Source organism: Rhamphochromis longiceps, linkage group LG4 (assembly GCF_057381845.1).
Source record: "Rhamphochromis longiceps isolate RC_006_pf linkage group LG4, R_longiceps_female_GT1.1, whole genome shotgun sequence".
NCBI classification, from domain to species: Eukaryota; Metazoa; Chordata; class Actinopteri; order Cichliformes; family Cichlidae; genus Rhamphochromis; species Rhamphochromis longiceps.
The window spans coordinates 2070682-2097123 of NC_140560.1; the positions used below are offsets into that span (position 1 = coordinate 2070682).

The 26442-nt window shown below is 45.8% G+C and overlaps 1 protein-coding gene and 1 long non-coding RNA gene across 4 annotated transcripts in view; one reads left to right on the forward strand and one right to left on the reverse strand.

Moving 5' to 3' along the window:
- Positions 1-18884, reverse strand: part of LOC146670780 (syntaxin-binding protein 4) — a 59212-nt gene extending 40328 nt beyond the window's left edge. For 2 of the 3 annotated variants that reach the window (XM_085402866.1, XM_085402865.1), the window contains exons 1-5: positions 18685-18884; positions 11446-11519; positions 5571-5666; positions 3313-3382; positions 3152-3226 (exon numbers count right to left, since the gene is read on the reverse strand). In XM_085402866.1, the coding sequence (XP_085258992.1) occupies positions 3152-3226; positions 3313-3382; positions 5571-5666; positions 11446-11519; positions 18685-18731 (362 nt within the window). In that variant the 5' untranslated portion in view covers positions 18732-18884. The remainder of the gene's footprint in view (positions 1-3151; positions 3227-3312; positions 3383-5570; positions 5667-11445; positions 11520-18684) is intronic. The other variant, XM_085402867.1, reaches the window with a different exon arrangement.
- The window catches only part of LOC146670765 (uncharacterized), a 428660-nt gene that overhangs the window by 365193 nt on the left and 37025 nt on the right, over positions 1-26442 (forward strand). The gene's annotated exons all lie outside the window — the stretch shown is intronic.

The following is a 26442-nucleotide window of genomic DNA, read 5'->3' on the forward strand; positions in this document are numbered from 1 at the left end:
AGCAGCACCATGCTCTCCCGTGTTTTAAATCCACCTTGAGCGAGAGGGGGGAGGTATGGGGTCTTCACACACCCCTGTTCTCTGCTGGCCATCTGGGCGGGGGGGGGCTGGGAGAAGGTGTTGGCCGTCCGATTGGGATCTGGGATGCAGGGCCTCCCTGCTGCTGTGGAGCCTGGGGCGGTCTGCTTGCCTTCACCCCGGGGGAAAGGGTAACATCTCCTGGGTCTAGGTGCCGTTTCCCCCTCCAGGGGTGAGGGTACCTGGACCTGGGGTATAGAGTTTGTTTGGGGAGTGTGATTGTGTGTACAGTGTCCATGTATGTCTATCCCTACGTTGAGTGAATGCTGAGTATTTGTATATGTGTGCATGAGGGTGGTAATGCATGTTTGTGTCTGTGTGTGCCGGTTTGTCTGTGTCTATATGTCAGGTCGGGTCTTAGACTCCACCTCTCTGGGAACTCCCAGGCCCTCCAAGGCCTATCTCCCCTCACCAAACTCCCTGCCGGTAACTGATGCCCTCAGGGGTCGGTACGTTGGTGGTTCTTGGTGTCCGGGGCTGGGCGCTCAGGTATGTACCAGCTCACTCCCGGTGACTACTTGGTGGGGCCTGGTGCCTGTTGGTCGGTCAGGCCTCTTCCTGGGGCAAAGGGGGCCCTCGGGCCTCCGGGCCTGCGGCTCGGTTCACTCTGGCACAGCTGGCTGCCGGCAGAGCCGGCGGGCACGCCACTGCAGCCCCCTCTGGCTTCTGCTCCGTGGCTACTGGGTGACCCCTCATCTGGGGCTCTCCTCAGCTCTTCCCAGGAGGGTGGCACAGATGCCCCTCCGGTGGTCCCCCTTGGGCTCTCGCACTCTGGGGCCTCTGGATGTCTGGAGGCTGGATTGCCTCCATGCCTGCTTCATGCCCTGGGGGACGGGGCTATGGCTCTCTACATCCTCTAGCACAGTGGTTCCCAAACTTATTTTTGCTGGGCCCCCCTTTGTTTTACAAGAAAAATGTTCGCCCCCCCCCCCCCCCCCCCCGCGTGCAAGCACACGCACGCGCACATCCTCCAACCACACACAACCATATTTTGCTCCATTGCGGTTTATTTCACACCTCAAACATTTAGTAAACAATTAAGCAAATACAAGTAATCTGCAATAAATTACAGGTAGTAAGAAAATAAACTACTAACTCTTTTACGCTACGTCCACACCTACATGGGTATTTTTGAAAACGCAGCTGTTTCGTCCACATAAACGACGTTTCGAATCACCGAAAACTGAGATTTTTTTTAAAACTCCCTTTTTGCATTTACGTGTGGACGAGGAATACAGAGTCTGCTCTAGCAGACCATTACATGGGGAAACCTTTTGAATACAAGCGCGCTGATCCACACAAGTGTGCACACGGGTGTTCACTGTTCATAGACATAAACTACACCTCTATCAACAACATTCAGTATTTAGTATTTACTGCTGTTTACACTTAGCTAGATTAACGTGATGGTGTTGTGTTTAGTATGTTGCTCTGTTTTTTTTTGCTTGTTTTCTCTTCTTCTCTTTTTAAGTGCCCTTTTTCACTAAAAAAAAGAATAAAATAAAAACGTGGATAAAAACTTCATCCTTAATAAAAAAGAAAAAAAAAGAAAGAAACAGTTGGAAGTCACTCACACAGAGAGACACACATTCTCACACACTCACTCAAATACACACACACACACACACACACACACACACACACACACACACACACACACACACACACACACACACACACACACACAGTGCCTTGTCTTAGAACCATTTGGGGGTTTTAGGTGGGAGGTGCTTGTGTTGTATTGTAACTGTCATGCCAATAAAAGGCAGCAAGAGGAGGCCGTTGTTGGGGTCAGTCTACGGTAGGATTCAGAGAGCTTTCTGAGACACCGGCCGGGGCCTCCCTTGCTAGCAAGTAAAAGATGTTCGTCTTGTTTTTGTCGTTAACGAGAATACGTTTCTAAACTAGCGGGGCTTGTGGAAACACAGACCCAACACCTGCAGCATCAGAATCTGTGAGTAGAACGGGGGGGCTCCACGCTCTGTGTTTACATTTTTGAAGGGAACTTGTTTACCTGCTCTCATTTACTGTTTTAGCTGTTTGGTGATTGTTGAAACAGTTTTGTGAGCTTTAACCTGAGATTCTGGCATTTCTGGTAAAATACATAAATATTTAAAAATCGATTCAGGATTTAATGAATGCATTATTCAAAATGAAATCAGGGAAATTGATTTTTTAAACCCACCCCTAGTGACACCCGGGGCGATCGTGGCTCAAGAGTTGGGAGTTCGCCTTGTAATCGGAAGGTTGCCGGTTCGAGCCCCGGCTCGGACAGTCTCTGTCGTTGTGTCCTTGGGCAAGACACTTCACCCGTTGCCTACTGGTGGTGGTCAGAGGGCCCGGTGGCGCCAGTGTCCGGCAGCCTTGCCTCTGTCAGTGCGCCCCAGGGTGGCTGTGGCTACAATGTAGCTGCCATCACCAGTGTGTGAATGTGTGTGTGAATGGGTGGATGACCGGATGTGTAAAGTGCTTTGGGGTCCTTAGGGACTAGTAAAGCGCTATATAAATACAGGCCATTTTACCATTTACCACCCCTGTCCACAAAGTGGATTTTTTGTTTGTTGACAGTATAAAAAAGGGATTCTTGATGGACCAGATACATCGGCCTGTGGCTGCATCACTAATCCAGCCACAAACCACAGGCACTTGCTCTGCATTGCCAGCACTACAGAAACGAAACTTTGTGGCTTAAGGAAGGATTTAATAATCAACTCTCAAACCTGCTGGGAGTTTGATTCCCTTTAAACAGTTGTACAGGTGCAAGTTCATGGTCTTTCTGTAGGCATCATGAAATGCATCCAAATACTCCACTGCTCGACTAGACAGCAAGGCCTGAGAACTGATCATTTAATAGCCTGGCTCCCTCACATCACTCACAGAACCTTTGGGCCCTCTACAAAAGCAGGACCTACAGTAAACCAAGACAGTACTCCTTTTTGAACAGCATTCAGGGGGCATTACTGCTGTTAAGGGCAAAAAAAATGATTTTGACTACCACACACAAGCTCATTTTTATAGTCTGCAGAGAAACAGTGGCATTAACACACAGGACTGTAGACAGACTTCTGCTTACTTTGCTTCCTCATCTCTGGCTACAAGAAGTCGCATGTGATTGGTTGCAGAGGCTGCTCTCAAGATATCCACAGCTCTGTGAAACACATGCAAACACATTTACACAGATTGTCTTCCAGCATCACTACTGTTAACATGAGAGCAGTGACTTTAGCAGATTACCTTTCACTTGTGACACCTACTAGGCTGTCCCCATTCACTTCCAAGATCTGGTCCCCTGGCATCAGGTTTCCTGTGAAAGGTTAAACACAGATTACATGCAAGTGCAGAGGGGAGCTGTCAGCTGGACAGCAGTGGTTCATTTTGGATGTTTCTTTCTTTCGGGTTGACCCCAAAACGTGTTATATCTTTAAAGAAAGTGTTGTCAAGAGAATGAGCTGCCAGGTTAGTTATATATAATGCAATATAATATTATATAATAAGCTCAAGTTATTCATGCTCAGTTATTTCTAAATCAATAACAATTATCCATTACTGTATCACGTTTGTGTAATCAAAGAAAACCTCCGTTTTGCTAGAGTTATCTGATTTTTACTCTTCTGCAAACGTCTTAGAGTAAGTTTAAAAAGAACATAGAAAACAAAATACAACATTGTTCACTTCAAATGAAATATTACCCAGAAAGTGAGCTGCTTGGCTGAGGTTTTCACTCTCAGAGTGAGTCCTTGTTCCATTATACGAGCTTCTTTCAAAGTTTTGTTTCGGTCATGGATTGGCCTCCCCAAAGCCCACACATTACTGAAGCAGTGTGAGATTATCTTGACAGAGAACAGACCAAAAGGCAGAAACATCCAAAGAAGAGCTTTGAATGTCCTTCAAGAAGCCTGGGGAACGATTCTTGAAGACTACTGAAAGAAATGACAGAAAGCTGCCTCAGAGAGTTTAGGCTGGGCTGAAGAAGAAATATTCCCAAATAGTCCCTTTCAAATTCGCTGGAACTAAATGAACTCTCTTTTTGCCTTATATCCTATAGGACCCATGAATGTGTCTTACAGAAAAAGGGATTTATGATATGAAGTCCATCCAGCCATGGGGGGTGGCTGTAGCTCAGGAGGTAGAGCAAGTCATCTACATCTACTTAGTGGTTTGATCCGTGGCTCCACCCTAGTCTGCAGGCCAAATATCCTTGTACAGTAAATGAGAACAAGAAGACTGTAGAGAGTTCCACTGGGATTAAAGACCATCCGTTTGATGCTGAGGACTTTGATTCTGCACATTGTGTGCCGTAGTCTGAACCTGCTCATGGTAACATTTATCTGGCCACTTCAAAGACTGTGTTCACTGAGTTAGATGTCTGACAGACATGCTGAATGGTTATGATGGATTTTTTTCCCTCTAGTGACACCAAACATGCTGCGTACCTCAGCTTTAAACCAACATGAGACTCAGTTATGAGTTAAACAGCAACATCTTGCACATTTTAGTGTGAACTCACTTGGAATTGACATGAAAATCTTAGTGAGGAGTCGGGGATGTGAACTGTGAGCTCAGCTCTTCTGACTGCAGTTTAAATGTCAGACTGGTGGGTCAGGAAGAGACCAGCACTGCGACAATACAGCAAAACCCTTTGATCTGTATACCAGCAACTGAAGAAGAATGTGGCCTAACTAAAGTCAAGCATATGTGGTGTTCTGGACAAGCTGTAAGAAACAAACAACAATTTTTACAGACACTTCTCTCTTTGCCCTATATCCATCATTCATGGTGCGATACACAAAAAGTAGGCCAAGACAATCTTGTGGTGTATATTATTCATGTTTTAATACTCACAGGAGATATGCTCCAAAAATACTTGTTCTCACTGCAAAGGTCTTCAGTCAGGCCACTGTCAACGTTCATTTCTATTCTTTGGCTTTTGGAGTCATTCACATGATCTTCATGAATGGGAAAATTTAGCACAAGGGCTCGCTAAATTTCTACATTATGTAGTAAAGGCACAAACAAAGGATTTGTGCATTTAAAATAACACCAGCACTGCTGCAGACTGCATGCTTGGTCTCAACAGACATGTTCAAGGTGTTGCTGTGAAATATCGGAGGAGACAATGGAAATGTCCACAAATAACTGCTGTACTGTTATGTGGCTTTTCTATAGGCCAAGCCAACTTGGTCCTCTTCACCTCTTTTGAACTTTCTGGGAAATATTCAGGAATTACCCATTCAGTAATACTGCTTCACATAGAGCCTATAAATGTTCAGTCATTCTCCAACAGAGATGTTGGAGAATGACTGAACATTTATAGTCCCACAAGTATTTTCTCTTTTTCTTATCGCCCCAATTCAGAGGCGGAAGTCGAAACTTTTACTGCCTTTGTTCTAGAAATATTATCTTCTGTGTTGGGGGTCAAAGTAACTAGTCTAAATTCAGACTGTGCTGTTCTAGCACAGTCTGACCAAAGGTTTCTGGATTTCAAGTCTTACCATCAGTTGAAGCAAGGCCACCTGGTAAAATCCGTTTGACGTAGACTCCAAACTCCTCTCCTGTTAGCTCCTTCACTCCACCTATCACTTTAATTCCTGTAGAGAGAGAGATAGAAAAAGAGTACTTTAATGGGTTTTCCAGTGTTTCTTTAATGATTTTTTGCCCTCCAGCCACTTTGTGCCTTGTAAAAAATGATGACAGTGGAGTCACTGCCTGGAAACAATGCATCATAGGGAACACTCTGATTTCCAGGTTAATGACAGTCCTGCAAAAACCTGCTCAAGCACAACAGACAGAGGTTCATGTCTCCTGGCACACTGTTGTCAGATTTCTTCCATCTATGACCTGGTTACATTTCTTACAGCTCAAAGGGGTTCATTTGACTGACGGGCTTCCCTCTGCATTATTGTCTTTACCCTTGAGGTGACTGCTCTTATGATTTGGCATTATATAAATAAAACTTAATTGAATTTCTGAAACAAAACGAGCTGGTTGGACTGTGTGCATTTAGACTGTGTTTTCCTGTCTCTGAAACCTGTGCCACTGCAACCACTAAGCATAGAAAAAAGTCTTTATGACCAGATCAAGCTTTATGTAAAGCACTCTTACTTTAATGCACTTTCCCCCGTACACTAAATCACCACTCCACCACTATGTCACTGTTCCACACCATTTCCACAGTAAGAAGCAATTCAATTCCAAACAGAAGAAATGCCCCTGTGGGCCTGTGAGCTTGAGGGTCCTGCTCAGTATTTTACTGTTCCTAGGACAGCATCCTTCTGGACAGAGATCTCCAATGTTGTTCCTGGGATCTGCTGGAGCCACTTGCCTCGCTTGGGAGTCACTGCTCCAGTTACCACTGGAACCACTGTTAGCTTCACCTTCCACATTTTTCGAGTTCTTCTCTCAGCCGGTGGTACTTCTCCAGCTTCTTGTGTTCCTTCTTCCTGACATTGCTGGTATAGCTACTAGAGATGGACTGATCCGATATTACGTATCGGTATCAGTCCATCTCTAATAGCTACATCTATTACTGCGGCCATCTCTGGTTGTCCACCACTACTATGTCTGGTTCGTTTGCCATCACCAGTTTGTCCATGTGTATCTGGAAGTCCCACAGGATCTTAGCTCAGTCATTCTTGACCGCCCTAGGGTGCGTCTCCCATTTTGACCTTAGGACTTCCAGGCTATACTCGGCACTGAGGTATTCACTAAGCACGCGGTCAGTTATAGTCATCTTCCTGATGTACTCGTGGATGTTCGTTGTCTCATCCTGGACTGTGGTTCTGACATTCAGTAGTCCCGGGCCTCCTTCCTTCCACTTAGCGTCTCAGGATGCTGGACTTGGGGTGAAGCCCTCCATGCCCGGTAAGGAGCTTCCCTGTCTTATTGTCAGTGGCTTCTATCTCCTCGTTTGGTCACCTTATTATCCCAGCAGGGTACCTGATCGCCAACAGGTTGTAGGTGTTGACAGCCTAGATCTTGTTCTGACCATTCAGCTGACTCCTCAGGACTTGCCTGACCCTCTGCAGGTACTTGGTGGTTGCAGCTTTCCTAGTCTTTCCCATTTGCCTGTGGGATCCCCAGGTACTTGTAGCTGTCCTCAGTGTCTACATGTTGCCTTCTGGTAGCATGGTCCCCTCTGACTACCTTCCTTCTCTTGTTACCATCAGACTACACTTCTCCAGTCTAAATGATGGATGGTGACTTGTGCTATTGGGTTGAAGTTGGCCTCTAGTGTTGTACACCACATCCCCATTGAGTTTCTGATGAAGGCTTTTAGGGTCCCGTTGATCTTATATAGTTCTAGGATCCATGTGTAGAGCATCGAGTCATAGGCCTTCTGGTAATCAGTCTCAGGTGACTGCTATGTCTACCAGAAGCCAGTGTTTCTCCTCTGGTATTCTTGCTCATGTGTCAAGCCATGTGCCTGTTTATCTTAGCTGCTATGATGCCTGACAGGAGCTTCTATGTGGTACCGAGGCAGGTTATTGGCTGGTATTTGGATAGGACCAGTCCCTTCTGGGGATCCTTGGGGATCAGGACCTTCCGGCCTTCTGTTAGCCATTCTGGGTGCGTTTCATCCTTTAGCAGCCTCATTGAGTTCAGTCAGCTTCTTCAGCCAGTAGGCGTGAATCATACTGATCAGATCAGCTGATTAGTCTCAGTGATGGTTGCAGTAGGGATTGTCTATAGTGCTGCATTCAAGTGCTGCTTCTAGTAGACCTTCAGAGGGTAACTTGTGTAATCTTTCTAACTGGCTACAGAGGACCCAGGTTTCCAGCTTCGGCATGATGCAAAGGAGCAAAACTCCAATGTGGATAGAAAACGAATAATAATAATTGTAATAATCTTATCACTACCAATTAAATGTAAATAATTTAAGCAACAGTAACTATAACTGAATCAGTGGACAAAATGATTCCACGTTCATGTGTTTTATGCACACTTTACACACACAGCTTCTACAGCTCCAACAGCCCATCTGATTCCTGCACGTGGATCTTTCATCACTGCACTCCACAGAGAATATAGTAGAGTTAACGCTGAAATCAGGCCTTCTTTAGCTTAAGGCTTCCACTGGCCTGCTGGAGCCAACACAGAGTGTTACAACTAATTGGGTCTGGAGTGAAGGGCTCAAGTTAATTATCGCCTGGTGGAACAGTGGGGTTTTAAAGTTCCTTGTCTCAGTCCTCCCATCCTTTTATACTCTTCTCTGAGGAAAACAGTTTCTTGTTCTTTTAAGCCTCAAAGCAGTCTCCTGCCCTCATCTATCATCAGATAAGAAAAACATGCAGCTGGAGCAAATATGAAAGACTTGCATCCCTTGTTCTTATTCAGCTTTGCATTTACTTTCCGAATCATTACTTCCCATTCACAATGAGTCAAGGGCATATTTCTTACACAAGAACTGAATGTTCCAGATCTAAATAAAATGTGGGGTTATTCAGTGTGATTACAAGAGGTTCTTAAAATGGTTTCTTATTCCCCAGATAACACAAGAACATGAAATATAAAATGTCTGTTGAGTAGGGAGAGTGAGTTTTGAAAACCGTCTTCTTTAAAGCACAAGCTGCAGATACTGCCAACATGTCAACAAAATGAACTGTGACGGACACGATTTTCACTGCAAACACCGTCCCCTGCCCACAGGCTGATGCTGTGCTGCTTTCAGCTGCACTAACAGAGAGATTCAAAAGTGCTGTCCTCCATATGCGATTGTATGCTACAGTGTGTACAGCAGCCCTTCTCCCTGCTGAAAGCTACATGTGTGCACTAATGAAGCCTTAAGACTTTAATATATGTATCAGAACACTGTATTCACCTGCATGTGCTCAGGTTGGATGGGAATTAGTTGCTTTGCTTCTCACCTGCGTGCACATATTGATACACAGGTTGGCTTTTACGCATCTTCATTCTTCAGACTTTTTGGCTTTCCAGTAAGTCAAAAAACCTTTGACACTGACACATATGTATAAATACAGCACAACCAATTACTTAAAATCACTGTTATGCCAAAAGCATAACTGGATAGAAAATAAAACCCTCACAGTGGCCAGTTCATGACCGATGGTTATGGACTGGACTCCTCAAAGCCCGGACCTCAACATTATTGAAGCAGTGAGGGTCATCTTAAGAGAACATCCAAAGAAGAGCTTTGACTATCCATCAAGAAGCCTGGAGAACCATTCCTGAGGAACACTTAAAGAAATGACAGAGTCAGAGTCATGCTCAGTCTGTCAGCTGCCTGAGAGAGTTCAGGCAGTGAAGAACAATAAAGGTGTTCACACCAAATATTCACTTTCAAATTCTCAGTAAATCACTGGACCCATTTCTCATTTTCCTAGCCAAATATATATTGCATAACATACATGTACGCACTTTACAAAAGCATATAAAATGCACACAAATTGTGTGCATTTCTTTTATTTGTCAAAATAAATGAGAAAACAGAGCTGCCCTATGTACTCTGACTCTCTGAATTCTGTTATTTAATATTTATTACTGCTTTAAATGTTACATTTCAAGAATAATTACAAACTGTATGTTCAGAACTTAAACATATTCAGTTTTATTTATATACTGCCAAATCACAAGTTGCCTCAGCAGTGCACACGTTCTTTATGCCATCAGCTTCTGCAAACGTTACTAAACATCAAATCATGTAAGACATCATCTTGGATATGTCAGCAATAATAGAGTAATACAGTTCTGTTCTGAGGAGATTTACACAACCTCATGAATATATATGTGTGGACGTATAAATATGGACATAAATATATCTATATAAAGCAGTTTTGCTTCACTGTGATGTTTGGCAGCTTGACAGTAGTTGCATTCATGGACATGAGTTGTTTTTTCTTGCTTAGGCACAAGTTGCAGCAGCACAGTGATAGTGCATAGTAGACAGTGGAAGTGGAGGATAAAAACAACAGCAGCTCCTGTATTCTTAACCCCACTCAGTTAAGTAGGTTATGGCTTTGACCTACTTCCCCTGCTTGGCAAACACAGTGATCTGTAGCATGATACCTACTCTGCAAATCCCTTTAAAACGCAGACTAATATTATTTAATCTACTCATTATCATGCTCCATTGCCAGTGGTTAGTGGAGGATGGTTGAATAAGGCTATGTAGATGATTCAGACTTGGTGTAAAGAACTGAATTCTGTTGGGTCCAAAATGTTGTTTTTTTATTAAATCCATGGCTTCATCTCAGCTTGTATGTGTTTGGTCAACTATTGGGTATAAAGTGTCAGACCACTACATCCTGTGAGGGGAACAGTTTCTCTCAGAACTCAGGTTATGTTGACACACCTGCAGAAAGCACGAGCTTTATTCACGAGGACAAGTTTTTGTCCGAGTGTGTGGCCGAGCCTGAAGTGGATGTCGTGCTTGGAGAAGCTTCTCCTCTGATAAACCTGCTACACAAGGGATGACAATGTTTTTCCGTTTGTCGTTCAGTTTCTACGCAGCTGACCTTCTTTCCTATGCATCTTTGCTGATTTGACGAAGGTCCTGTTGGGATAACCACATGTTTTAAGAACTTTCTATCCATGCGTGTTCCTTTTCTTTCTCTTCTCTCTGGTGTTGCAGGGTCCTGATTACTCCAAATTTGTGTTCCACAGGATGTTTGGAGTCAAAGAGTAGGTACTAGTCTGTGTGTGTGGGCTTCAGTGTTGAGGTTTCCATCTTCCTCAATGCATACAGCACAGTCCAGAAATGGCAAACTATTATTCTTCTACTTCTTGGGTTTTGATTTTGACCCAGATGTCATCCACATATCTGTGCCGGTCTTTAGGGGCTGTTCCTTTGAAAGAACCAAAAGCTTTACTTTCCACTTCCTCCTTATAAAGGCTGGCTGCAATGGCTGACACTGGGGAGCCCATGGCACATCCATATTTTGATGTACAAACCCTGGTTGTATGTGGTGGTGAGGCGGGGTGAAGCTGATTCTGTTTTCTATGGCGCGGTCTTACTGTAGGTGTTGGTAAGTTTTTGTTTGCCATATGTGGAACTTCCAAAATCGTTCTTCTCCTTTAATGTCTTATGGAAACTGTGCTTTGTCCACAAACTAATGGATCACTAAAGTCAACGTCATTTCATGGACATTTTTTTACTAAATATGTTACAGTACAGTACTGGCTACTTTTTAAGTAATCACTATTTGAATGCGGATCCTAAGTCAGACGTGAGCTGTGTAAGCAGTCAGACAAGTGCGAGTGAAAAAAATGAAAGAACTTAAGTTGAGCATCTTATTGAAGTTAAAGAGCCAGAGCAACATCTACAAGCAGCAACACATGTGACCTCTGCAAACACAAAGGAGAGTAGTCGAGTGTTGAGGTGTGTGGGGACAGAAGTATGAAAAGACTTACCTAGGCCATTCTCACAGTCTGTAAACTCCATGGAATGAACAGCCCGGTCAACTCCGTATGGACCCATTAGTGTCCTGTTAGAGGTCAGTGGATAAAAAGGAAGCAGGAAGCAGGGAAAGGAAAGAGAGTGAGGGAGAAAAAGATGACGAAATAGGAAAAAAACCCCAAATCTAACTATTTTTTTCACAGGCTGCACTGCTACACAGTCAGAATCCATCCATCACATAGGAGAACTATAGTATTGGGAACTTAACCTCAGATAGCTTCTCCTGTCTAGGCCTGAGACTTTGTCACCACACACAAGGCAAGGAGTGTGTCTTCAGTGTGTGCTGCAGATACTTCATTGTGAAAATTAGTCTTCTATTCATGGTACTGTCAAAAATCTTTCTCAAATTATGAACACAAAAGAATTCTTTCCTCACACTGCTGTTTGAAGACAAGACCAAATACAGCTGTGACAGTAGCAGAGGAAGCAGAAATGAGACGGCAGCATTGGGTAACTCCAAAGCATCTTGGTAAGATCTCACACAGTGAGCAATTCTCTGAGAGATAGGGCTGGCACACATGTTGTTCGTCTTATGCAATAATGCTGCACAAGAGGACTGCACACTGCAGCTTTCCCCTTTTCCCTCTTTACTAATCCTCATCTAACACTTGCAAAGCATCCCTTTGCTTCCCTCATTAGACACTACTAAAGACAATGCAGAATACTGCAAATGAACAAACCATAAATGTCACTTTTTTGGTATCTGGAATGATGTCTTTTTAACACTTTATTTTAGTTTGCAGTTCCCTTCCTGTCTACACCCAAATGACAAAAAGGACTATCAATATTTTAGCTGCAGAGGGTTCGCCACTGCTGTCAGTAACAACAATGAGGCTGAACTTCGAAAGAAACACTGGCTGATAACACAAAGATGCAACGTTCAGGATGGAGCTGGACCTTTCAAAATCATCTGTTAAGGATGGATATACAGTCTCACACTAGAACAGCGGGATTCACTGTTGATTTTTGTGTTTTTGTGGTTTGGATTCATTTTACTGCTTTGGGCTGTCTTTGATTAATGGTCATGACAATTTGCATATTAATGATGAAGAAACTGAGCTCACAGCCCGTTGTTCAGTGGTGCTAGTTTCAGTTTTTAGGCAAATGTACTGTTTATAAGGTTGGGGAAACCTGCACTTGGATGAGTGACGAAACGTTTCTCCTACTGGAAATGCTAATTTGTATTTGTATTCCTTGGACCAGAGAGCGGGTTTCCACTTTGCTACAGTCCATTTTAAATGAGCTTTGGTCCAGAGAATCACTGATCATGTTCACATATGGCTTCTTCTTTGCAGGGTGGAGCTTTAACCTGCATGTGTGGACAGCACAGGAAGTGTTCCTGAGCCCATGCATCGATTTCCACCACACAATCGTGTCTGTTGTTAATGCAGTGCTGCTTGAAGGACCAAAGATCACACAAACAAATGAAAAAAAGAAAATGAAAAAAATTGTGAAACTGCACCACAGTTTGTTGGCAGTTTTTTCATCAGCCTCTCCACGACACTCTTTTCATACCCAGTTGTGTTACTTACTAGTTAACCTGATTAGCTGCTAAATGTTACTCCAGCTGTTTCTTTTGAGCACCACTTACTTTTCCAGGTTTTTGTTGCCCTGACCCAATTGTTTTGAAAGATGTTGATGCCATTTTCATGAAATACAGTCCTGAACAAAACTGTAAGACCACTTGAAAAATGGCAAAAAATCCTATTTTGCATGTTTGGATCTTAACGAGGTACCAAGTCGAGCTTCAACATGCAACAAGAAGGAATGGGAGTGACACAAAACATTTTTTTGAGCATGCAAACAATGCTTAAACTGAAACAGGCTGTTTTACAGCTGATCAAAGTTTAGGACCACACCTCCAAAAAACCTGTAAACCCACCAAAACAGAAATCAATGTTGCAAACATGAACTCAGTAATGAGTCGCTCCACAGTGATTGTTGATCACTTCAAAAATTCGTTGTGGCATGCTTGATGCAAGTGTTTCCATGAGGTGAGAGGGAACATTTCTCCAAGTGGTGAAGACGGCCGCATGAAGGCATCTACTGCCTGGATCTGTTGTCCGTTTTTGTAAACTTCCCATCCCCAAAGGTTCTCAGTTGGATTTGGATCAGGGGAACACACAGGATGGTCCAACAGGGTGATGTTATTGTCCTAGAAGAAGTCTTTTGTCCTGCAGCATTGTGTACTGTAGCATTGTCCTGTTGATAAACCCAGTGGTTACCACACAGACGAGGGCCCTCAGTCATGAGGGACGCTCTCTGCAACATCTGGACACAGCCAGCAGCTGTTTGACGCCCCTGCACCTCCTGAAGCTCCACTGAAGGAAAAAGCACCCCAGGCCATTATGGTCCCCCCTCCACTGTGGAGCGTAGAGAACACCTCGGGTGGGATCTGCTTGTCATGCCGGTAACGTTGGAAACCAACAGGACCATCAAGGTTAAATGTGTTCTCATCAGCGAATAAAACTTTCTTCCACCTTTCAATGTCCCATGTTTGGCGCTCAAAGTCCAAACAGTCAGTTCTGTGGCATCCAAGGACACGAGGCCTTTGAAGACCTTTCTTGTTTTGGAAGCCCTTCAGTCTGAGATGCCGTCTGATGGTTATGGGGCTGCAGTCGGCACCAGTAATGGCCTTAAATTGGGTCGAGGATCTTCCAGTGTCTTGACAGCCAGTTGGATCCTTCGGCTCTGTGCTGGTGAAGTTGTTTTGGGTCTTCCACTTGACTATTTTGTTCCATAACCCTCAGGATCATTTAAGAAATTCCAAATGACTGTCTTACTGCGTCCCCACCTCAGCAGCGATGGCGCGCTGTAAGAGACCCTGCTCATGCAGTTCAACAACCCGACCACGTTCAAAAGGGAACGTTTTTTGCCTTTGCCATCAGAACGTCATGACAGTGAGACTACCTGACAGAAAATGATGAATCCACATTTTAACACAGATTTGGCCTTAAGGCATGTGGACCTAAACTTTTGATCAGCTGTGAAACAGCCTGTTTCAGTTTAAGTGTTGTTTTCAATAAATTGCATGATCCAAAAATGTTTTGTGTCACTCCCATTCCTCCTTGTTGCACGTTGAAGCTCTACTTGGAACCTTGTTAAGATCCAAACATGCAAAATAGGATTTTTTGCCGTTTTTCAAGTGGTCTTAAAGTTTTGCTCAGGACTGCAGTAAAATGTTTCAGCTGAAACATTTGATGCTTTCTCTATGTTCTATTCTGAATAAAATGTTTTTACACCACATCCCAACTTTTTTGGAATTGTAGTTGTACAAAGGTCACATTGGCCAGGAGTTGGAAAGCAGCCATGATGGTTCACGTAACATCTCCACATATATTTTAGAATGCAGCTGGTAAAATCCACAAAGAGCATTAAACCTCAGAACCAGCACGGGTCAGCTGATTAGTCATTTCCTGCCACTGAACAGCTACAAAGGTTCCCCCCTTTCCCCAGTCCCAGTTTAACCCTCAGGTCTACAGGTGTACGGCAAGCTGAGTAATTGTCCTAAAAAAATTGAGTGCACTGAGTTATATCACATTCAGACCAATACAGTGGCAAAAGCTAAACCCATAGGCATAACTACAGACAACATAAAAGATGGATGAGGCCAATGTGAAATCACCGACTGCTTGTTTCCAACCTGGATATGGCAGTGAGGGGTGGATCCAGCCATGAAACCACCCGCTCATTGGTTAATGCCTTGTGTGTTTCCAGAGGTGACAGCAGATTACCCATGTAACACTACAGGACATACAGTTTTTATGCAACTATAGCCGTTAACCCTTGCTGGCCTTTTGAAAAGAAAGGTATGATGGCGCCTGTGTTTGGCTCTGCCGCTGCCGGGTGCAGTTTGTCGCGCTCTGCTACTTTTGTGTTATTTTTTTCTGCTCTGCTGTTCTCACTTAGTTTTAACGATGTATTGGCTGCCTTGGTGTATGATCGTCTGGCTTTGCTATCCATCCAATCCTCTATGGTGCCTCACAATGTCTCTTCGTCCTCCGCCGGTATTTTCCACCCGCCTCCATCAGCTGGAGCCTCGCTAGGCACTTTCGGCGGTTCCTCTAGACCACGGAGAAGGAGAGGGAGAAGAGGAGGTATTTGGGTAAAGCTCAGGCTTTACTGGCGGCGGGGTTTGGCTGGTAAGAAACGCCGAGCAGACCTTGTCTCCTGTGCTCGGAAAAGCTCCATGGAGGGGGACTTGTCTTCCACTTCCCTGTCTGAGGAGGGTTTATCCAGACTCTTCTGCCGTCTGGCCCTTTATTCCCTCGGTGAGTGGATTCTACGAGCGTGATGGCTCAAACGTAGATACTCAAAAGTAGTGATGGGATTTCCGGCTCTTTTTAGAGATCCGGCTCTTTCGGTTCGGCTCACTAAAAAGAGCCGGCTCTTTCGGCTCCGAACCGGCTCTTCAGGTTGTTTTGTTGCTTTAATTAATTTATTATTAACAATAATATAAAATTATGCACAAAAGGAATTACTAACGTAAAAACAAGTGGTTTTATTTATATATGTTTATATATAAATATATGCGGTGGCCCCTAGAGACAAAACACGTACAAACTCCAAAACACATTTCTAGCATGAACTGAACTTCCAAAGCAGAGCTACTAGATCACTTAAATTACACAATTGAAAGCATGTGTGTATTGTTTGTGTATTTATACACAGGCACTCATATATATATTCAAATAATTTAAAAAAAAAGTTCATTTACCTGTTATTACCACACACCAAATCCGGTCGTTGGTACTTGCTGGCTTGTGTAGCCACAAGATAACAAAGGCTCAACACTGCGCCCAGCATCCTGGAGCACTTCTGTTGTCTTTTGTACGTGTTTTGAGTTTTTATGTGCTTCTGAGTTTTTACGTGCTTCGGAGTTTGTACGTGTTTTGGAGTTTGTACGTGTTTTTACGTGTTTTTGGAGTTTTTACGTGTTTTGGAGTTTGTACGTGTTTTTACGTGTTTTGGAGTTTGTACATGCTTCAGAGTTCGTACGTGATTTGAAGTTTGTATGTGCTTTGTCTCTAGGGGCCACCGTAAATATACTTTTATTTATTCACTCCACATAAAATGTAATAAATAAATCATATAATACAAAAATCAACTATTCACATTTCAAGTTTTAACTATTTAAATTTTCAGCTTTTTCCTTTCACAAATTTAAAGTGAAAAGAACACAAAACACTGCAAACCACAACACAATTAAATATAAATTATAATATGAAAACTAAAAGAACATGCATATTCTCTGTCATATGGACCTGCATGAATAAACTTTCTCAATCCTTTATCATCTGCAACTGAAAACAGTTGTGGATGATTACTATACCTTTCTAATGTTGTTGTCCCTGCCTCTCTTTCTCTCTCTCTGGCTCTGTTCCTGTGCTACTGAGTGTAACTACCGCCCCTCCCCCCTCTGCCCAGCGTAAAGCACAAGGCTCGCGTGCAGAGTGAAGCGGAAAAAAAGTGCGAGAGAGAGGCTGAGAGAAAGAAAAAAAAAAAAAAAAAACCCCACGTGACGGCTCGCGATAAGGAGACGGCTCGCGATAAGGAGCCGGCTCGCGTCGTTCACGTCAAAGAGCCGGCTCTAAGAGCCATTTCGTTCGCGAACGACCCATCACTACTCAAAAGTATCTATGTCCTGTAACTCGAGCCCCTGCAAATACTGAGGCTTCTACCTCGCTGAATATGGCGCTTTTTAATGCTCAATCTCTGTCTAATAAATGCCAAAAATGAGCTCTATCCACAGAAACAGCCCTTCTTAGGGTCTCAAATGACATTTTGATGAGTAATGATGCAGGAAAATACTCTGTCCTACTTATGTTGGACCTCACATCGGCTTTTGACAGTGTTGACTACCACATCCTCCTTGAAAGGCTTCAACACTGGGTTGGTGTATCTGGAACTGCCTTAGAGTGGTTCTCCTCATATCTACATCACCGATCCTTTTCTGTGATGGTCTCTGGTTTTAGGTCATCCTAAATTCACATGTGACACCATTGCTATCTCAGCTTCACTGGCTTCCTGTGGAATTTAGAGTCCATTTTAAGTTCCTGGTCTTGACATTCGGAGCCTTGCATGGACTGGCACCAGTCTACATCTCTGATCTGCTACAGCCATATGTCCCTAGCAGGTCCCTGAGGTAATCAGATCAGGGCTTACTTGCTATAAAAAAGACTAAGATGAGAACTAAGGGTGACAGAGCTTTTGCCACTGTGGCCCCGAGACTGTGGAACTCTCTCCCCCAAACATTAAGAACTGTGGACTCAGTCGTTGTTTTTAAAAAACAACTCAAAACTCACCTTTTTAACTGTTTTTGATTAATTTTTGCCTGTTTTATATTGTTTTTTTTTTTTTCCTTTTATTATTTGTTATCTTATGTGCAGCACTTTGTGACACTGTCTAGAAAGGTGCTGTATAAATAACATTTTATTTATTTGTTTGTAAGGTTCATACAGTCTATGGGCATGACCGGAGTCACGAATACACTCTGAAGCTTGGTGCCATTCAAAAAACTCAGTGGTTGTGTTGTTAGACACACATGGATGAAGTATAACTTGTGGCATGAGAAACATATTGTAAACATAACTGAAGCAGCTCCACACTGCCGACTGCATCATTCACCCTAACGGATAAAATGTCGATGAGACAAGCTTCCAAAAGTCTGTCAGTAACTGTTCCAACTTTGGTAAAACACGGATCATCAAATCAGCAACATTTACAAAATCAATGAGCCACACAGTAAAAGCACAGACTGAACATTAAATGTCCACAATGGAACCCGCTAATGAGAGCCGATAAAGTGCCTCATAGAGGCTCTTTTCAAAGGAAACTTGGGACGCACTTGGTCTCTGATGTGGAGCTCATCCGTTTGTAGCGCATGCAAGAAAGATCACTGCATCATTTCACGCGGAAAACTAGAACATATCGATAAGCCTGAGAGAAGAGCACGAAGCACAGCTCCGTGTGAGACACGAAGCAGATCCACGCGCCTGTGTTACAGACGGACAGTCAGCGTCACGGTTACCAGAAAAAGACCGAGAAGACACGCGGTGTGTTTGGTTTCCACGGGACAGAGTTATGGTTAGTAAACGCATCTCCGTGTTTCCAGAGTTCAGCTGTCAGCATCGTGTCACCGCTGCTGTCACACAGACTAACCTCTACCTGCACACGCAGCCGCTCGCCTTTACCTGCTGATGATCACCGCTCCTTTGTACATGACTGAAAACGTTGGCATGTTGACATGGAGCCCGGTTCTCCTGTGAGACAGGCGGAGGCTCGGTCGCAGCGTTCAGCCTTCAGCCAGCAGCCACATGATGGTGCACAGGCACTAATTCCAGCGAAGCAGCCTGTGCGCTCCAAACATCTCCACCTTCAGCCACACGGTTAATCTCTTACATAACTAAAGTCGGCGGAAAATGAAAAAAAAAACCCTCTGAGGCTGGAAATGATTCGGTGGTTTGTTTCGCACACATTTCTCACCCTACCTGTCATTTTCTCTTGCTGTGGCTGTGCAGCGGCTTTATTTGTTGCTGGGAACAGCTCCATTCAACGGAATCTGCCTTTCCCCCTCTCTCTGGATGTTTGTGCTACTTTGATGGTAACGTGTTTAATTGTGTTTGGCCTCGTTACGCGTGAACATGAGTCTTTCCATAGATTCTACCCACACTTCCATTTGTATCAACCACAGCTTCTTTTAAGACGATATTGGCCACTGCGCTAACAAGTTCTTGTTGAGCCAGAGAGGAGGGGCTTACGAGCCTTTAAACACATTAATGCACAAGTGCCCTGCTCTCCATTTAGAAACTGCAATTTAATCCCCAGATGACATCCATTACTCTGCCTTCATCTTAAAGATACAACACTGGTGACTGTAACTGAGCTGTTTCTTGTGTGTTTCCACCCAGCAACATGACTGTGCCCCTCCCACCGGACACAGGTAAAACCTGCTGAACCTGCCTGTGTTTGAATTCACTGTTACACTACATTCATAAATGGGGGAGCGCTCCAGTGTACACTCTGTAGCTTCTTTTTGATTCAGTTTGGTGTGTAACTTTTCTAGATTTGAGGTGTAATTTTCTATCAGTAAAATATCCTCACTGGCAGGTACAGCACAAGTGGAGGTTTGAATAGAAAGAATACACTAAGTATATTTTTTAAGGTTCTTGCTTCTAGAATTTCCTGACATTGTTATTACATGTAGATCCTTACAGTGTCATTTGCAAATTGCCCAAAGGCACGTAATAATTAGAAAATACATAAACATTTTTCTCATATGGTAATTCTAGTTGCTGAAAGTTACCCCCCTACACGAATAAAGAAATGCATGGTGACTGGTCAGTAATTACACCATTATTTGTGTGCTGTATTAAAAAGTGCTGCCCCCAAATAAACTTTCTGAGTGACACGGGCGTGAGGCTGCAGGAGGTCTTTGACACAAACAATAAATAACAGGAAAATTCATAGGAACGTTTCCTGGAGTACCGGGTGCTGAGATATTCAGCTTCAGCCTGAGACACTGAAACAGCTGAAAACCTGAAAACCTACCTGGCAAATCCTAGAGGCACTTTGAGTCTTTGAAGCATGTCTGTGCTGTGGTGCAAAAGCCTGGACGTTAGCTTGTGGTTGTTAACATATGCTCTGCATATTTCCAATCACGATGCTCCGCAGCTGCCAGCAGATATGGAGAGTACCAATTGATGAAGTGATGATAAGCTTATGCACACAAATCCATACAGCACAAGCACGTGCTAAATATAGGCCTCTGTAAGAAGGCTGTTCAAATACTCCAGGCACAGATCAGACTGTATGACACACACGGAGTTGCTTACAGCTCAGTGGGGTTTTCTTGCTCTTGTCTGCTTTGCTTCAGTCTGTATGGCTATTACTTCACACTAAAGCTGCCCTAATTATCTTTACATATTTTCTCTTTCATTCCTGCTTCTTTACATTTTCTTCTTAACTCTTTGAGTTCTAGCTACTGTGCATACTAACGTTTATTAGTTCTTAACTTCACATCTGTCTCTGAGCTTCTTCCTTCTTCTGTTTTTGCATTTAGCTTTACTTCCTGCCTGTGACTGTGTTGATTGTGTGCACCTGTGTCTAACCACCATTAGCATTCACTTTATGTGTATAGTCCTGTATTTGCCTCAGTGTGTTTCATATACAACCTGCATGTCCCTGGAAAGTACATTTAAACTTTTAGTCTGTACAACATAGATTGTTTTGAGCGGAGTTTTGTCCATGTTAGCATCAACACAGCCCGGGTCCATGTTTATATCTGTAATTTTGATCAGAAATTGATTAAAACAAAACAAAAACAACAGATAAACTAAAGACACCCAGATTTGTTCAGCAAAAATAACACATTGATGATGTTTGAAGCATAAACCCTATCACTGATGTTACCATTACCAGCACTAAGCTGCTATGTTAGCTTAATGTCCCCTGTCACGGACCCGGTGCCGGGGACTCGGGGTTCGTGAACAGTGTGGACCTTTATTGTTATTAGTGTATTGGATGTATGTTTGCTGCACTGTGCTCTTGTGTTCCATGCTTGTGTGTGTGTGTGTGTGTGTGTGAGGCTGGAGGATGAAGGACAGCCACCTGCAGGCCTGATGGGTGTGGCCCTGCCAGCTGCTGGTCACGCCTAGCTTACCACACACCTGCTTCTGATCAGGATCGTCGGGGGAGCTACTTAACAGAGCGATGGAGCTTCCTCCGGTGCAGGATCGTTGAGTTAGACTCCACGTCAGTGTCTCTAGTGTTGTTAAAGTGTATGCCTGCCGGAGTTGGTGCCATAACGGCTGTGTCTGTGTTTTTTTCCCCAGGAGGACAGCGGAACACAGGACTGCAAGACACACGGGGTGTGTGAAGGCACAGGGCCAGAGAGCACGGGATACCAGCACTTGGGAGAAGACACGTCACGGGAGTCGAGGGAGCACTTTTGGAGATTCAATGTGTGGTGTACATTTACCTCACTGTAAATAAACCCACTGTTCATTTCATTAAGTCCAGCGTTTGGGTCCTTTCTCCTACATCCCCCACGGTCTGCCCCCCAGACCGTGACAGAACGATCCTGCCAGATGGACCCAGCGGACTTTTCGGAGAGGTTCAGGAGGGAGGTGACAGACAAAGTAAATCGTCTATGTGACCTGTGGCTGGAAGCGCACGCGGAGGGTTTACGTTGTGCTGTGGAGAAGCGGTTGCAGGAAACACTGACTTGTTTTCCCTGGGTGTTGGACAATCTTTTTCCGATTATGGCGGATTTCCTGCTCAACACCCTTCACCTCCACTCTCCGATCCAGGCTACCCCCCCCACTCGGCCAGCCTGAGGTTCTTCAGCCTGATACGCCGGCCCCGACGTCTACCCGGAAACGGCGTTCGCGCCGCCGGCGTTCCTCACCGCAGCCGCCCTCCCGGACATCTCAAGAACCGGCTGTGGTGAGTAATAAGGACACTTTTTCATTTCTCACCCCATCTGCTTTTTTGTTTTCAGTGGATGGTGACACCGCTGACGCTGCTGCAAGCCGGCCAACAGTACAACTAGCGTGGCCTCATTCAGCAGTCTCCACGCCACTGGCGGCTTCACCATCTGCGGTTGTAGCGCCGTCATCATCCCATCCGCATGCAGTCACCCCTCGGCCATCTTCTTCACCGGCTCTACCTTCACCTTCCCCACCTGCGGACACCGCATCACCATCTTCGCCTCCGGATCATCCATCTGTGGCTGAAGCGCAGCCAGAGGTGCCCGCACGGCCAGCTGTTGAGCCCTGCGAGCCGGAGCAGGAGCCCGGAGAGCGGGAGGAGCTGCTCAGCGAAGCGGAGCAGGAGCTCAGGGAGCGGGAGGTGCCCGCACGGCCAGCCGTGCAGCCCTGCGAGCCGGAGCCCGGAGAGCGGGAGCAGCGGCTCGGCGAGCGGGAGCTCAGCATGCCCGAGCAGGGGCTCGGCGAGCGGGAGGAGCTCAGCATGCTCGAGCAGGAGCTCAGCATGCTCGAGCAGGAGCTCAGCATGCTCGAGCAGGAGCTCAGCATGCTCGAGCAGGAGCTCAGCATGCTCGAGCAGGAGCTCAGCATGCTCGAGCAGGAGCTCAGCATGCTCGAGCAGGAGCTCAGCATGCTCGAGCAGGAGCTCAGCATGCGCGAGCCGGAGGAGCTCGGCGAGCCGGAGGAGCTCGGCGAGCCGGAGGAGCTCAGCATGCTCGAGCAGGAGCTCGGCGAGCCGGAGGAGCTCAGCATGCTCGAGCAGGAGCTCGGCGAGCCGGAGGAGCTCAGCGTGCTAATGCCGGAGGAGCACTGTGAGCCGGAGGAGCTCAGCGAGCTTATGCTGGAGGAGCTCAGCATGCCGAAGGAGCTCAGCATGCCGAAGGAGCTCAGCGAGCGAGGGGAGCCCGCGTCGCCAGCTGTGGAGCTCAGCGAGCCGGAGGAGCTCAGCGAGCCGGAGGAGCTCAGCGAGCCGGAGGAGCTCAGCGAGCGAGGGGAGCCCGCGTCGCCAGCTGTAGAGCTCGGCGAGCCGGAGGAGCTCGGCGAGCCGGGGGAGCCCAGCGAGCTAATGCCGGAGGAGCTCGGCGAGCCGGAGGAGCACAGTGAGCCGGGGGAGCCCAGCGAGCTAATGCCGGAGGAGCACTGTGAGCCGGGGGAGCCCAGCGAGCTAATGCCGGAGGAGCACTGTGAGCTGGAGCAGCTCAGCGAGCCACCCACTGAGAAGCCCGCACCGCTGCTGGCGGACCTCAACGAGCCGGAGGGACCGGCGTTGCCAGCAGAGGAGCTCAGCGAGCCTGGTGAGCCCGCGCTGCCACCGGAGGAGCTCGGAGGTCCGGAGGGATCCGCTGAGCCAGAGCTGGAGGTCGGCGTGCCGGAGGGGCCGCCACGTCCTGCAGCCCGGCCGCCACGTCCTGCAGCCCGGCCGGTACATCGAGAATCATGGGTTGTGCTGAGGCGGGAGCAGCAACGCCGCCGCCACCGGACCCGTGGCCGCCCGCCGGAGCAGTCACACTGCCGCCACCGGACCCGTGGCCGCCCGCCGGAGCTGCAACGCCGTTGCCACCGGATCCGTGGCAGGCCGCCTGAAGCGTTCTGCTTCCATCACGGGGTTAGAGGTAGGCCACCTGAACTTTTTTGCCGCCACTGCCTAACCCGCAGCGGGTCCCGCTTGTTTTGCCGTCCTGCAGATCGGCCGCCAGAACTGTTTGCTGCCACTGGACCGGGGGATTGAACTGTTGACCTGTGTTTTTCTTTTTTTGCTTTGTGGTGGCTGTTTAGCGGAGTGGTTTTGGGGCCCTCCGTCCTGGACCCCCCGCCACCCGCCCTGGGTTGGTTGTTCTGTAGTTTTGTTTTGGGGTCGTCGGGAGTCGACCCTTTGAGGGGGGGTACTGTCACGGACCCGGTGCCGGGGACTCGGGGTTCGTGAACAGTGTGGACCTTTATTGTTATTAGTGTATTGGATGTATGTTTGCTGCACTGTGCTCTTGTGTTCCATGCTGGTGTGTGTGTGTGTGTGTGTGAGGCTGGAGGATGAAGGACAGCCACCTGCAGGCCTGAAGGGTGTGGCCCTGCCAGCTGCTGGTCACGCCTAGCTTACCACACACCTGCTTCTGATCAGGATCGTCGGGGGAGCTACTTAACAGAGCGATGGAGCTTCCTCCGGCGCAGGATCATTGAGTTAGACTCCATGTCAGTGTTTGTAGTGCTGGTCAGTGTATGCCTGCTGGAGTTGGTGCCATAACGGCTGTGTCTGTGTTTTTCCCCAGGAGGACAGCGGAACACAGGACTGCAAGACACACGGGGTGTGTGAAGGCACAGGGGCAGAGAGCACGGGATACCAGCACTTGGGAGAAGACACGTCACGGGAGTCGAGGGAGCACTTTTGGAGATTTTAATGTGTGGTGTACATTTACCTCACTGTAAATAAACCCACTGTTCATTTCATTAAGTCCAGCGTTTGGGTCCTTTCTCCAACATCCCCCACGGTCTGCCCCCCAGACCATGACAGTCCCCATTGTGATTCAGATGTCACTGATGGGGTAAAAAGCCAAGCTATGAACTAGAGTTTCACATCCAGGTCCATGTTTGAGGCTTGGCTGTGCGGAGATCCCACATCGCCTGCATGGGTTCATTAGACACAGTAAATAGCTGTGCTCAGTGGGGCAAGCAGGAGCCCAGAGAGAACCAGCATGGCAAGTTTGACAAATGAACCCAGGTCTGTAACTTAGAAACAGTTATCCTTATTACTGGTGCAGTATGGGGACTAGCCTTCTCTGTGCAGGTGACTAAGATTTAAACCAGTCAGCTGATATTAGGGTGTGTTATAGTACAAGATTCTGTCTGTCCATGAACAAAATGCCATAAACAAGCTAAATTTAAAACCAGCTGTCGAGCAGATTAATCTGGCGTGGATCCACATCATATTTTTTAAAAGGACAGCAGTGTGGTTATCGACCCTGACGCTCTCTGAATCCTGTTCAGACTACACGCTGGATTCATGAATTCAGTCCGTGCCGGTAAATCCAACTTTTAAGCTTTTAAAAAAACTGATCCGAGCCCAGTCTGACTATCACATGGACTCGTATGTGATTACACATTTAGGTTTACAAGACCTGGTTAAAGATATTGTTATTAAAACAAAAAGGAACATTTCTGTTCAATCTATCAGTTTTTCGGTTCAATAAAACAAACCATTATTACAGTGACAGCGGAGATACAGTAAAAACAGTTCAAAACTGTTAAAGCAGTGAGTTGTCTAAAGCCAGGACAAGGTTTGTGATGTTTTCCAGTTGTTGGGATTAAAGAAGCTGGAGTCTTTCCAGGCCCTTACCAAACCCTGAGGTCTTGTACTGACTCCAGAGGCAGGCTTTGGGAGCACAGATGTAAGCTTGGCTAATGCTTGACTGCAGTCGTAGCCAACCTGAGATTTGTCTCCAAATGTGAAGCATCTCATCCTTTAGAGCCTGCACCAGGCAAGGCTTCACAGTCCCAGACACTTTCCACAAAACACAAAGAGACACGGTCCTATCCCAGTGAGCAAAGTGGAAATTGATTTAAGCAGCTGATTAAAGTAACAGGCTCTCATCACTAACTCCCCTTTCCACGCTGCACACAGTGTAAACCAGCGTTTCCCAACCACTGTGAGAAATGATCAGGTGTGCCGTGGAACATTATTAGTACTGGCCAACCTGATTGGTGCTCTAAGCGACGGCGTGAGTAACGGGCAGAACAATGATATTCTCTTCCACTAGAGGGCAGTACAACCACCTGCTCTAATAAATGTGTTGCCAACTGGCAGTAAAAACAGAAGAAGACGAAGAAGAACTTAAATAACAGTCATGCTGTGAGACGATGTTTAAAAAGAAAAAGTGTTCAGTCTGACCTGGTCCTGGAGAAAACTCGACCCAGATGAAGGCCCTAGCATGAGTAGTGATCAGAAGGAAGCAACAAAGGTATACTGGGACAAACAGAGCCAGTTCTGCTATATTTGGTGGAAGAATGATCCGTATGCTTTGTGTGACATGTCTGTTTGGTGGTGTGCTGTGGGATTTTTCTAATGTGAAATATGGGCCGTGGCTCCAAAAGCCTGGGAAACACTGGTGTAAACACACTGCATGCTTCACTAAAACATCCCATTAGTTGCAAAGTTGCACATCTGAGTCATAAAAGAGCTGGGACATCACTGCACTTCTTGTTGCTTCTCACAGTGTTTTATTGGTTTCTTTTTTGCCTGGGAGCATGAGCAGCTGAGCGAGTATGTCAGCGATGTGCGCTCTCCTTTGTTTATACATACGCACACACTGTTGTGTCTCTTTGTGTCGTCGTTTCCCAACAAATGAACACAATGTGAGTCTACAGAAAAGAAATGATTTTATTTTGTGTTAATTATCTAATGTCTTTGGTTCCATCGTGTTTGTGTTCTTCTGTAACACCAGAATTAAGATTTTACTTTATTATGTATGTCTC